At 39.4% G+C, this 13,458-nt stretch overlaps 1 protein-coding gene across 8 annotated transcripts in view; it reads left to right on the top strand.

Moving 5' to 3' along the window:
- Window positions 1–13,458, top strand: part of ITGB6 (integrin subunit beta 6) — a 129,255-nt gene that overhangs the window by 101,591 nt on the left and 14,206 nt on the right. For 6 of the 8 annotated variants that reach the window (XM_008513713.2, XM_008513711.2, XM_070580036.1 and 3 more), the window contains 4 exons: window positions 1,789–1,923; window positions 2,135–2,552; window positions 7,821–8,043; window positions 10,523–10,620. In XM_008513713.2, coding sequence (XP_008511935.1) covers window positions 1,789–1,923; window positions 2,135–2,552; window positions 7,821–8,043; window positions 10,523–10,620 — 874 coding nt within the window. Of the gene's footprint in view, window positions 1–1,788; window positions 1,924–2,134; window positions 2,553–7,820; window positions 8,044–10,522; window positions 11,047–13,458 lie in introns of all 8 variants that reach the window. The other 2 variants (XR_011528387.1, XR_011528386.1) reach the window with 1 other exon arrangement.

Genomic DNA, 13,458 nt, shown 5'->3' with positions numbered 1-13,458 from the left:
TGAACTTAACCACTCAGCCATGGGGCCAGCCCCTATTGTTTTATTTTTAATAATTTTTTTTGTCCTTCTAATACAGATTTAGATTTTGTAAAAGAAAGAGGCATGGAGAAAGTCTGAATAATAACACTAGCTTTCTCCAAAACAAGTAGCTCTCCCTTCCTCCTTCCTTGACATTCTTCCTCCTGGAAACCTTGCCTTTATCTCTCCCTCTGCCATACCTATATGCCTCATATCTAGTCTTCCTCCTTTCAATCTATGTCATTACATTTACCAACCACCCCCTGTTCCTGATCCTCACGCCTCAGGCTGGGGTGAATGTAGCAACATGCCATCTTTCTCGACTCAAGTCTTCCTCTCCCCTCCACTAGTCTGTCCTGCATACGCCTTCCAGACAACTTCCCTGCAGTTGCATTTTCAGTAGACTGGGCCACTGCTTAAAAGCTTCAGGGAATGTTTCCCACAGGTCTTAACTCCTCTCTCCAAACCTCAGGGCTCTTTGTTGTCTGGTGTCTCCCGGAACAGTAGGAGTGCAGGCTTGATCTGAGCCCCACTTGTCTCTGTTCTATGACACTGCTGGCCCTGAGCTTTGTCTCTTCTGGTCCCCTCACCTGAAATACTATTGTCATCCCCTCAACACATCTAAATCCAACACAGCCAGTAAGGGCTAGTCTTCTAATACTTCAGCCTTCATCGATGGCCCTCTTTTCTGAACTGTCCCAAACTCCTACCTGAATTATACAATTTTTTTAAACTTAATAGTACATTGATTGCCCTTTATGTTAACTGTTTCACTTGGTTCCATCTTGTTTCTTTCAGCAAGATGATAACCATCTTTAGGATAGACTTCTTGTCTTATCCTCATTGCCCCAGGCCTGACTCCATTCTAACTGTACAATAGTAGTCAATAAATTCCAATATTTATTTCAAGGCACAGTTTCTCCCACATTTTAACATCTCTAAAATTGGGATATGTTTTGTTGTTAATGTTGTTTTCCAAATGCTGTTAGCCAGGCAGAAGTCACGATATAGTCTTCATTGCCTATACTTGTGTGAACTTGGCCATGACTGTATATGTTGTTGTCACTTCAATTCATTAAGTGCACTGTTGGTACTATAAGAGTAATTACCATTTTAAAATATCTTCAAAAACTTTGCACTATAATTAGAAGTTGAAGTGAAAAGTTGTTTTATATGCAGAAGAGTACCAAAACAGAGCAGCAGGGTATAAATTTGTTATCAGCGAAGCAAATATTCAGTGTTGGAGGGATGATCACAATTCTGTATTCTTTGCAAAGCAACAACCAGCTGCTTTCTGGCTCCTAAGAGATGATGATACTTACAAGTAAAGGAAGCTGTTGTTATAGTTTGTTACTGAGATACGAGCAAAAGTATTGCTTTTTATATGCCAAGCAATGCAACTCAGGGATGGAGAATTTGCCAGATCCCTCAGAATGGATAAAATAATTTTAAACGCAATCATAGACTGAAGGGATTGATTCATGTGTTGTGCAGAACGATCTTGAGGTATTTTGTTATAGTTTATTTATCATAAAATAATGGTGTATCTTATAATTGATGGCGTCTTAGACCCGATAAAATACGATATGTGTGTGTGTGTGTGTGTGTGTATCTTGCTTCTTGTCTTCCTTGATTGATGATAGCATGAATTTCTTTTGATCCAATTTAATTTTATTCATTTGTAGTTTAATGGACATAATTCACAGTTTCTTCTTCTGGCTGTATTTTTTTTATTGTAACTTTGTTTAACTCTTTGTGTCTTAACTAAAGGAACTACGGTCTGAGGTGGAACTGGAAGTGTTAGGAGACACAGAAGGACTCAACCTGTCGTTCACGGCTATCTGTAACAATGGGACCCTCTTCCCACACCAGAAGAAATGCTCCCACATGAAGGTGGGAGACACAGTAAGTAGACTGCCATAGATCATCTGAAAAACATAAGTCACAAGTTACCTTAGTGCACGGAAGGTGGACTTTTCCTTTCAAGAATTTCAAAAGTGATTTTCAAAGATTGCCTAATAAAAGCTTTAGGCAAAGCTGATTTCCATGCAGCTTTGTTTTCTCCCATGCATTTTGGTGGATGGAAGAAGAAGATAATTAGTATTTTCTTTTCCAGGCTTCATTCAACGTGACTGTGAGTATACCAAACTGTGAGAGAAGAAGCAGGCATATTATCATAAAGCCTGTGGGACTGGGGGACGCCCTAGAAATACTTGTCAGTCCAGAGTGTGACTGTGACTGTCAGAAAGAAGTGGAAGTCAACAGCTCCAAATGCCACAATGGGAACGGCTCCTTCCAGTGTGGGGTGTGTGCCTGCAACCCTGGCCACATGGGTCCTCGCTGCGAGTGTGGGGAGGACATGCTGAGCACAGATTCCTGCAAGGAGGCCCCGGATCTCCCCTCGTGCAGTGGAAGAGGCGATTGCTACTGTGGACAGTGCATCTGCCACTTGTCTCCCTATGGAAACATTTATGGGCCTTTCTGCCAGTGTGACAATTTCTCCTGCGTGAGACACAAAGGACTGCTCTGTGGAGGTAGGCAATGTCTGAATCCCCCTTACACTGTGCCTATGCAAGTCGCAAGAAGGGGCTTTGCATCCTTTGCACCTTGCACTGCTGCCTGGGCATAGTAGGTCTCAATAAATATTTGCTGATCAACTGAGTGGGTTAATCTTTAGCCCTAAGGTAACTGATTCTTCTCTTGTATTTCTTCTGCTCTTCCATTTGCTTGGGGTGAGATCTCTACCAACTGAACTTACATCTCTATCATTATTTCCCTAAGAGTAAGTAGGTAAAAGATGGAAATGCCTTCTCTTTGGTTATTACCCAGAGTCTACAAAACTGCATGTAATCTGAAGCCCATTAGCTTCCAGACTTTTCTGGATCAGGCTGCTGACCTAATTCTTAAATGCTTATTCCTTTGGAAAAAACAAAAAGCTAGGCTACTTAAGGAGCGTACTGCCAAGGACAAGGGACACAAAAATACCTAACGGACTTTCAGGGCCTTCACTATTCCACAAATATTTATTAGACCCTATTATGTGACAGATACTAGGTTGGGCACAAAGTATAATAAAGATAAATTAGGACATATGTGAGGAAGACCATGGAAAGGGTAAAAATGAAAAATGGCTTGGAATTTTTTGAGATTGAGAAGAGTTTTTGAAATAGCAGAAATATTTACATTTTAATATCCTCTGTAGACGTAAAATCACTGTAGTTTAAGAATATATTACACAGAACATGACTATTATAAAATCCTTCTGATATGTACACATATGTATTTAAGTATAATCTATTCAGACAAGAATTACAAATATGTTAATATACTCCGCACTGATATAAAGTGTGTTACAATTGAAATAGTTCCTGACTGCTGGATTTAAGCTCTCATGTCGCCCTTTTTCACAGTGTGTCATCAGGCAGCCTTTCAAAACAGAAAGCCATTAGCTTTAGAGAAAACGAAGCAAGTTATGTTTTCAAACCACGGTGTCAGGAACATATAAAAGAGACTGATTTTCAGGGGAAAAAAGGCAGGAGAAAAGAAGGCTCAAAGAATTCCAAGCTCTTTGAAAACCGTTTGATACCCTTAGAAGTGCCTCCGTTTCATTTCTTTGCTGCTGCTATTGCTTCCCATAGGTTCCTCTGAGGCTGCCTTCTTTCTTCCCCCAAGAGAGTGAGAAATTTAGGGTCTGTCCAGATTGAGAGACATTTCTCTCCCCTTTCATTCAAAGGTGTATTTCCTTATTTAACGGGTGTGTTTCCAAACCCACATCAGTCCTCTTTTCACAAGATGCAGACAGGACATGGTCTGAATCCAGAGGCTGTCTCCACATCTTGGGAAGAATATATTCCACAGAATCCCACACTGCATTTCTAATAGGAATCTTTTAATAAAATATGTGCTCAAAACATTTGAAATTACCTTTAAAAAATTTTAAGTGTAATCTAATACCATATGATAACAATATTAACCGCACCTGTGTTTTGCCCTTTAAATCTTAGATCAAAGAGATCGAGGGCAGTGAAAATTGCTGAACTGTGTTGAGCAACACGGTTCTTCCAGTTTCTCGATGCACATGAACACAAATAAACTCAAAAAGAGTTGACTTGATCTGTGCACTGTGGTTCAGGTCTGACAAGAGTGTCACTCTTTGTATCAGATACAATGATTGCTAAAGAAAATCTATTTAGAAAATATAATTATTTCTTCAATTGGACTCAGAAAACTTCGATGCCAATTTCCTTCACACTTTGGGGGTACTTACGATCCTCAACCATTACTGTTTCTCGAAAGCAATTTTATTTGTTAGTAACATCACAAACGATGTTACTCTATTATTAGTATGTTTCTCTTTAAAAAGATATCATAAAAGTCAGTACAATTATTCAAATTCAGCAAATAGTTATGAAGTACCTACTCTGTGCTTGGCACTGTTCTTAGTGCAGGGATAAAAGTTGTCTCTGGTCTTATGAGCAGACACTCTGTTGTTGCTGCTGTTTCAGAGGCCTGAATATGCTACAGCGCCTCTTCTTGTGTAGCTCTCACTTATTTTGCAACTACCATCCTCTGCAATGCGCCACTTCTCTGAAGGGCTATTATCACAATGTTCTTTTTCGTGCATCTTCTTTCATCCATCTGTAAGTACTCACAGATATAGGGCTCCATTGATTTTTTCCCTTGCCCAAATTCCATTAGTCTTTTTATATTTTGATTCTAAGAGATTGGAAACTCTAATAGGCAAATGGCATTACCAAAAAAACTTCCTGCCATTATGCACTTACAGTTATCAGTCAATGACATTCCAGAAATATCTATCCTTCTGAAAAGAGCCTGATGAGTTTTTTCTTGATCTTTTGTTATCATCTTGCCTTTACATGAAACCATTATGAAGCTGTTGTGGTTGTATGAACAGGTACTTCGGATAATTGGTTGCTTCTGGATATCAATTAGCAACTTTTGTGACCAGGTTGAGGGTTCTGGAAGGCCCGCAGAAAGGAGGGTTTCTAAATTCTGAAAGGAGCTCTTGGAAGGGTTTTCTAAATGTCTGCCAAGTAATTCTTACATGCAGTGATATTCTTGGGCATTCTCAAAGCTTTTGGAAATGCACATTTCTTTTGACAATATTATAAATCGGATTCATTTTTCAGAATAAACTTCAATACAGAAATCCCTCCCTATCATGAAAGTAAGTTTCCCCTTTTGCTGAGGAAGAAATGAAAAGCAATAGTAGTTTAGAAGGTAACTTACACATAAAAATTAAATTAATAGTTTTGGCCTCAATCACCTAACTATTCTTAGCTTTGAATTAATTAGTTCAATTACGAATTAAATAGGTTATGAAATGCAGTTGGAATATGTCTTAATGTCATTACTCCGGATAAATTTCAACTCATCTTTCACTAGAGAAGTATGCCTTTTTAGTATATATATATAATATACATACTAAATCACTATGGATATATACATATATACCAAGAGCAATCAGAATCCAACTTCAAAATCTTCGCAGTTATCTCCTCTGTTCTGTGACTTCCTACTCCACGTCTCTTAAGGCCAAGTCATGAAGACAGAAGAGTAACCACCTACAAGACCAAAATTTACAAGAGAAAACCCAGAGTCCTTTTTCTACAGTGAACGTGGCAGCTTCTCCTGCAAGCGCAAAGTGTGATTTCTTTTACATCTGTTTGGTTTTCAGTACAGTCACAGGATTTTTAATATTGATGGATAATTTTGCTTTCCAATTCTTCCTATTGGATAGTTCTTAGGAATAATGATAATAACCTACACTTATATACTGCTTATTTATGGGCCAGGCACTGTTCTAAACACTGCTCTGTATTATCTTAGGTAACCTTCGTAACAATCCTATGAAGCAGCTATTAATAATCCCTCCTTACAGATGAGGAAACTGAGGCACAGAAAGTTTAAGTAACTTCCCCAACTTTACCCAGCCAGGAAGTACTGGAGCCAGGATTCAAACCTGTGCCATCTGGCTCTAGATCTGTGCTCTCACCCACCACCACCATTCGTCCGTACCTTCGAGATGTTGCTAGAAGAGCAAAACTTGTGAGGCAATGCCTGGTGCACATTTCTTTTTCTGAAGAAAAGTGTCAGTTATGAAAGTTTGTAAATAAATGTTATTTATTTGGAACATCAAATGCCTATTTTAGCATCTTCGGTGTGGTAAGCATCAAAAAAATATTATGGAAAGAATACTAGTCCATTATCTTAAACACTTTATCGTTTTATGGTATTTCATACCCCTGTATGTGGCCAGATCCCAAAGAGACTCTTCAGGATTAGAGGAGATACTTGTCTGCTGTCTGCAACAACTCTCCACACGCCTCCTTCTTCTCGCTGCCTCTGCCCTAGGTTTCTGCAACATCGCTCTCACTCCTCTCCTGCCTCCCAATCTCTTCTGCAAGGATCATTTTCTCCGATCACATTTTAAATGCTGATGCTCTCCAGGGCTTTTCTCACTCTATCTGCTTTCCCTGATGACCTGATTCACAACAGCTTCAACTGCCACCTATCCCCAGTGGACCCCAAACTTGGGGTAGGTTCTGTTGCTTCTAGGATGTCCCATAGGCCCCTCAAACACAACGAAGCCAAAAATGAACTCATCATCTTCCCCACTCAGAGCTGCTCTTCCTCCTCTGCTTCAGGACAATTCATTCATTCAACAATTAAACACTAGTCTGTGCCAGGCATTGGGGGTAAGGCAGAGGATGAGCTGGCTTCCATTGAGGTCAGTGAAAAGCCGCACCATCCACCTTGCTGCCCAGTCTGGTCACCCGGGGAGGACTCCATCCCTATGCTTTTTTCTCTGCTTAAAATACCTGTAACCTTCTTCTATCTTCTGTCTTTATCTTCCAAATTCAGTTCAAGTATCACCTCTTCAGGAAACTTCCCCAAATCTCTAGTCTAATTTGGAAACTCTTCCCCTCTGTGTATAGAACTTATCACATTTTATTGTATTTATTAGTAGTGTTATTTATTTGCCTGACTCCTACACTGGACTATAAGTTCAGGGACCTTGTCTTATTTAATTTTGTATCCTCATGCCTAATACAACTTTTGCCACCTGGTATATGCTCAACTAAAGTTTGTTAAATAAACGAATTTGTTGAGCACTCATTTTATGCCTGTGGGATGTCTAAGTGGGGAATACAAAGCTAGAGATTGACACATTACCTCATCTGACCACAATCATTGGAAGGAGATTTTATTCTCTCAGTTTTATAGATCAAGCTCTTATGATCACTCAGCTTGAGTGATGCAGAGGTGGTGTATTACCCAGGTCTGTCTTGCATCTCTGTCCTATGGCACCTTAATTAAAAGCAAAAAAATTGTAAAAACAGTTAAAAGAATGACTGTGTGTGTGTATATATATATATATATATATATATTCATATATACACGTATGTATGTATGTCTACACACACCTAATCACACACATACAAACACATACACACACACACACAAACACCCCTAGTAGCTCTTATAGGCTTCTGGATTTTCTCATTCCATCTGGCTACAAATTCCATTTGATATAACGTCAGGAAATCAAGTTGGTCTTCAGTTAAAAGACTAGATCAATAAACATACACAGTTAGCAAAATGCTAAAATTACATAAAATATATCTACACTTATCCTCCACGCCTCCACATGCACACTCACTTTTTTCTCATTTTTTTCTTCAGTCTTTTTGATGGTGTTTAAAGGCAAAGAGAAGAGATGGCCCCAAAAATCTGGAAGTGGTTTTGGCCCTAGAAACATAGAGGGATTTGTTTTACAGATCACGGCGACTGTGACTGCGGTGAATGCGTGTGCAAGAGCGGCTGGACTGGCGAGTACTGTAACTGCACAACCAGCACGGACTCATGCGTCTCTGAAGATGGCGTGCTCTGCAGTGGCCGAGGGGACTGCATTTGTGGCAAGTGTGTTTGCACGAACCCTGGAGCCTCAGGACCAACCTGTGAACGTTGTCCTACCTGTGGCGATCCCTGTAACTCTAAACGGTAACGTCCCTACTTTCTTCAGTCCCTTTTGTCATGATGATCAAAGTTAAAGTGACATTTTATCAACTCAGGCCTCAGATTACTTTTGCTGGATTTGGTCTCTGAGCATCCATCAGAACACACAAACCCGCAAGGTCCCTGTGATCATCAGCCTGGAACGTCAGTCTCTCACCTGCCTCTTTCTCAGTCCTGACGATCCAGGACCACAATGTGACATTTCTGCTAGAGACTAGCATGGGGAAGCTGAGCTGATGTCCCACACTGATAACATCAGATCACCTCTCAGGTACAATACCAGCCACACATAAGGAATGCCCTGGAGATGCAATGACTACACCCACATTCAGCACTTTTTCAGGGGAAACAGACAAGCTTCTCTCTTATCTGGAAGTTTATAACCTGACCTTACTGATTCATTCCTATCTATAGACTCATGGAGGCAAATAGGCAGAAAGACAATCTCGGCTTTCAATTTCTTCCCCCTTCTCTACCACTCATGCTGTTTGGCACCCTTCTTTGGTTGTCATTCTGCGCAGCTATTGTGTATTGTATTTTCTTTCATACCATATGAACAACAACAACAACAACAAAACACTTTTCTTATTTTCCAGTAAAAAGCGATATCTTTGGTTGGTAGCAACTTCTTAATGGAAGTGGGGCAACCTTCGTAGGTCAAGTGAAGCAAGTCTCCAAATTGGCTGTGTTATGACACTGCAGTGTATAACATGCTTATGCAGGTCATATTTTCACTAACTCTGGTACCCAAAATGGTAACATTTGCATTTCTGATGTAAACAAACTAAGAAAATCAATATTCACTCAGAGGTTACTCACCATTCAGGTGTCAAACTTCTCTGTCACTGTGCCTGGACATATGCCAAGGGAAGCATGGGGACGTGGTTAGACTTATTTGAATAGAATGTAGTGTAAAATGGCCTTTCAAGATGTTTCTTCTATTATTTTTCTGTATCATCTTCTCTGTAAAAATGATTCAATCTTAAATCTGGTTTATAAGATATGAAGTTAACAATCGACGTAGTTGGAATTTGAGGAATCACATGGAGTGATCTCCTTGGTGTTTTTGTTAATTCTGACATGAGTCCATTCTTCCCTTTATTCTTTCATGCATTCATTTATCAAATAGGCTTTAAGTACTTACCATAGTCCAGGAATTGTGTTAGGCCATGGGCATGCGGTAATGCCTGAAACAGTTATAGTTCCTGCCATCACAGGTGCTGAGAATCTAGTGGGAAAGGTAGACATTTTTAAAAGTCATTGTAATGATATCTGGGCTGACAGCTACAAGAGGAGATAGAGAGGGTGCTAAGGAGCTATATGGCAGGAGATAGGGCCACCAGACTAGCTTGGGCAGCCAGCAATGAGATGCACAAAGAGGTAGAGGTTTTAAGGGCTTCCACAATCTCCAGCAGCCCCTGCAAAGCCACTCCAAGTAAATATACAACCTAGATAAATGCAATATGCTTGCAATGCAAAGGCAATTTCCAAACAAGACTTCTAGCCCCACTCCCACACAGATTGTTGCTCCTAAGCCCTGCCTGCAGAGGAATTTAGAAACTTCTACTGCAAGGGAACTAAGTGGTAAGGGTTAAGGAAGGTTTGTCTAGGGAAGTACCGTTACAGCTGAGATTTGATGAGGCATGGGTCGGGTAGGGAATGTTTTCCGGCACTTAGAAGAGTGTGAATTTCCATGGCCAGAGGAAGAGAGAGGCAGCATGATGTGTGCCCATAGTAAGAAAACTTGTGCTATTTTGGATTACTCCAAACACAATCTGTTTGTAAAGTGATTTGCAGCACTAGTTTAATTGGGGGTCTAAGTTTTACTCTGCTGTATAGACATTATTAGAGTAGCTTCATTCCTGGTCTATGTTCTTGGAAATACACTTTTCTGTAAGTAGTGATCTTCCTGCATTAATGAGGACCCAGGCCGTAATCCTCAGCCTTTGAAAGTACCCCTATCAAGGCCAGGACTCACTCAAAAGAGTTACAGCAAAGTGAGTCTTTAAAATAGTCACTCATGACATTTATGAATTCTTGTTAAAATACAGACGATTTCTGTTAAGAAATTCAAACTTTGTCTAATCTCTAATCATACTTTAGCAGCATAAACCCTTCCTAGGAAAATGTAAAATGAAAACAGCCAAATCAAATACCAGAATAATTGTTTATTGTTGTTGTTGTTGTTTTCCTTAACCAATCAGTAGTGATCTTTACAGATAAATGAGGATAGTAGGTATTACCAGGCTGGCTCAGGAAACGTTGATTACTGGGTGGAATTCAAAATAAAGCAGTTTCCTCTTGGACATCACCCAGCTATCTTTCTGAAAGTAACAGAAGGCAGCAGCATCTATGAGACTCTCCTCCAGCATGAACCACAGTAACGATACGAAAGCGATATTGCAGCTGCAGATCTATTTTCCACCAACATGAACTCATAAACTCTGTTGAATAATGTTCACAGGAGCTGCATTGAATGCTACCTGTCTGCAGACGGCCAGGCCCGAGAAGAATGTGTTGACAAATGCAAACTAGCTGGTGCAACCATCAATGAAGAAGAAGGTTCTGCTGGTCTTAAATTGTCTTTGTTTCCTTTCCATAGTTCTTGAGAAGCAAATACTCTGTTGAAGGGCTTTTGTGTAGCTCAGCCTCATTTGTGCCAGGGTGTTAGTTCACTCATGTTTGTTTTTAAGTCTAAATACATTCTGCAAAGCTAAAAACTTGAGGGTTTGGGACACGAGCAATTTAAAGTCATGGCTATTCTATTCTACTTCAGCTCTGTGGGCAAGTTCACCTCTGCTTGACAAGTGCAATTGTAGAGCATTCCAGAACGCTATATTTTTTTAATTAGAGAAGAAGAAAATCAAAGAAATAGCTAAATGTTAACCCCCAAACCTGAAATCGTCTCCAGTCATCTGATTGTCTTACTTCAACATAGGACAAGACAAGGTGTAATATGGGTTCCCTGATAGCAGCCCTCAGATGCAGGTCAGTTTCTGGTTAGTGGCCATTTTTCCTCCCCTCCTCTCCATATTCCATTACTCCTGACTTTCCAAATATGGGCACTACATGAGCATCCTTAATTCCCTGTTGCTTCACCCTCAAAATACAAGAAGGACCTATTACTTTTAACTGCTAAGCAAACTCTGCTCTTGCTTTCACCTGTCATTTTTAAATGTAATTACTTAAAATCAGACTCTTTCTAACAACAAAATGTCATCTCAAATATTTAAATAGGTTGCATTTTAGCTGGGAAAGCCATTTGAAAAATAATCTGTGCACTTTAAAACAAAGAAGATGACTGACTCCTCCTAAAGGGACCATCTGGGGGCATTTCTTTCCCATCGTCATAGACTCTGTGCATTATCATGCTGCTCAGGTAGAACCGCTGCTCTGCACACATTAGACACGCACGCGACCAGGACGTAGCTCAGGCGAAGTGACATAATCAAGACGATAATTTATGACACTCTAAAATGTGTATCTTGAACGGATGGAATTAGAAAGCAGACATTAATCCATTTCCAAAATGGAGAAAGTTAGTGACATTTATATTGTTTGAAAATTACCTACATTGTTTAAAAACTGGGATTTCTGACTGCACAGTTGAATAACCCTATATGAAGGGACATGATTAGTGCTCATGAAACCCCTCATCTGTGCTTTTCTGGTGACTAAAGGTAAATATGCCAGACAGCAGTAAATTGGACAAGATGGTGTGTACATTGCATTAACATTGAAGGTAAGATGGGGTAAAAGCACTGAGTAAAGTGGCATTTGTGGACTGTCCACATTTGCAACTAATATAGAGTCTCAGCATCTCCTTCTCGTTTCATTTCACGGCAAACAGTTGGGATATTTACCAGATGTATCTGAGACAGGGCTAAAACTTGCAGAAAATGCCCTGCAAATTACTAGAACTCAATTCACTAGCAGCATGGGAAATCTAATGTGTCTAATGTGCTGAGGGGAAAAAAAAGGAGCAAACTTTGGAAGCATAAATCATGAATAGGGAGTTACTATGCTTAAGTACACTGTTTTCTGGGTTGATTATCATAAATGCCTGGATTTGAGAGAAAGACTAGATCTCAAAGAGGCATTTAAAATATTTGCCTTATTCTTTTTGTGCAATTGACTAAATTATCTTCAAAATAAGAGAGTGTAACTATTTCTAATGAAGAAATTGAAAATAATGATTGAATTGGTAATACCATTTAAAGCACTAATCTTGATGAATTTGAGAGAAAAAAATGTATTTATGGGGCTGTGAGTTAAAAAGTCACCTTGAAATTATCACAATAGATTTACTCGTCCACTGGGTCTTTAGCAGCCCAGCCTTCCCCCAAGAAGGACATGGAGAGTAAAGTAAAACAAGCGTAACTTTATCATCTGTGTAATTGTTCTTCAATTGTGCTATGGTGACTTGTGTGGGCATGTCTAAGCACATGTGGTTTAACTTTATTCATTCAAATTTACAATGTAAATTTTGTAAATTTACCCCAACATTTGTGTACTCAGAACATTGTTACTCAAAGCGTGTTCCATGGAACATTAGTTCTGAGAGTGTTCAATGGAAAAAAGCACTCATGGTCATACAAATTTTAGAAATGGGATGCTAAGCTTTTTGTTTTCTTTGCAGGACTCCTGAGAATTGTTATGCACATCAAATTAAAAGTGTACTGCCAATTTTCAGAAAAGGCAAAAGGAGAAGTTAGTGTAAGGAGGGATTCGCAAACTTCTTTGATCACGGAACCCTATTTTTCCCTTGGGAAACTGTTTTCTCGGAGACCTACTGACTTGATTCCAAAGCTGAGGTCTTAAACACATAGTTATCTTGATTCAATGGTGCAAATGGTTTATATTTTCCACATCCTTCCTGGACCTTCTAGTTCCTGGCTTCCTTACTCCCATTCTCACATTTCTTCCTTTTCTAAGTATGATTTCATGGACTGAGATCTTATTTTCATTGTATTATTCTAGAACAGCACTGCTGGTACTCATAAAGGTGGGTAACAAAGAAAGGTCCATTTCTTATGAACAACAAAAGAAAACCTTAGCAGCTAATTATGCAAATCTCCAGCCCAAGCTACACCCTTTCATTGCATGTTCAATAATACCATTTTAATATCCAAACACTACAAAACAGGCTAAATCTAGAGTCAGAACAGTCATAAAAAGGAGTGGTGAAGTAATTAAAGCAAGAAGGGAGTCATGACTCAAAGGTCATATTAGCAGTTCCATTAAAACTTAAATAATCCTAACCAAGTGAATGAAGCCTCCCTGTGCTTCAGTGTAGCTATTTAAAAGAAAATAAAAAAGCAGGATTAATATTACTGAAAGGAGTATTATAAGCCGTCCACATATTTCCTACCCCAGAATAAAACGTTCCATTAAGTAAGT

This window comes from Equus przewalskii, chromosome 17, assembly GCF_037783145.1.
Source record: "Equus przewalskii isolate Varuska chromosome 17, EquPr2, whole genome shotgun sequence".
In the NCBI taxonomy this organism is placed as follows: Eukaryota; Metazoa; Chordata; class Mammalia; order Perissodactyla; family Equidae; genus Equus; species Equus przewalskii.
The sequence above is the reverse complement of the archived record's forward strand: the minus strand, read 5'-3'. Positions and strand labels throughout refer to the sequence as shown.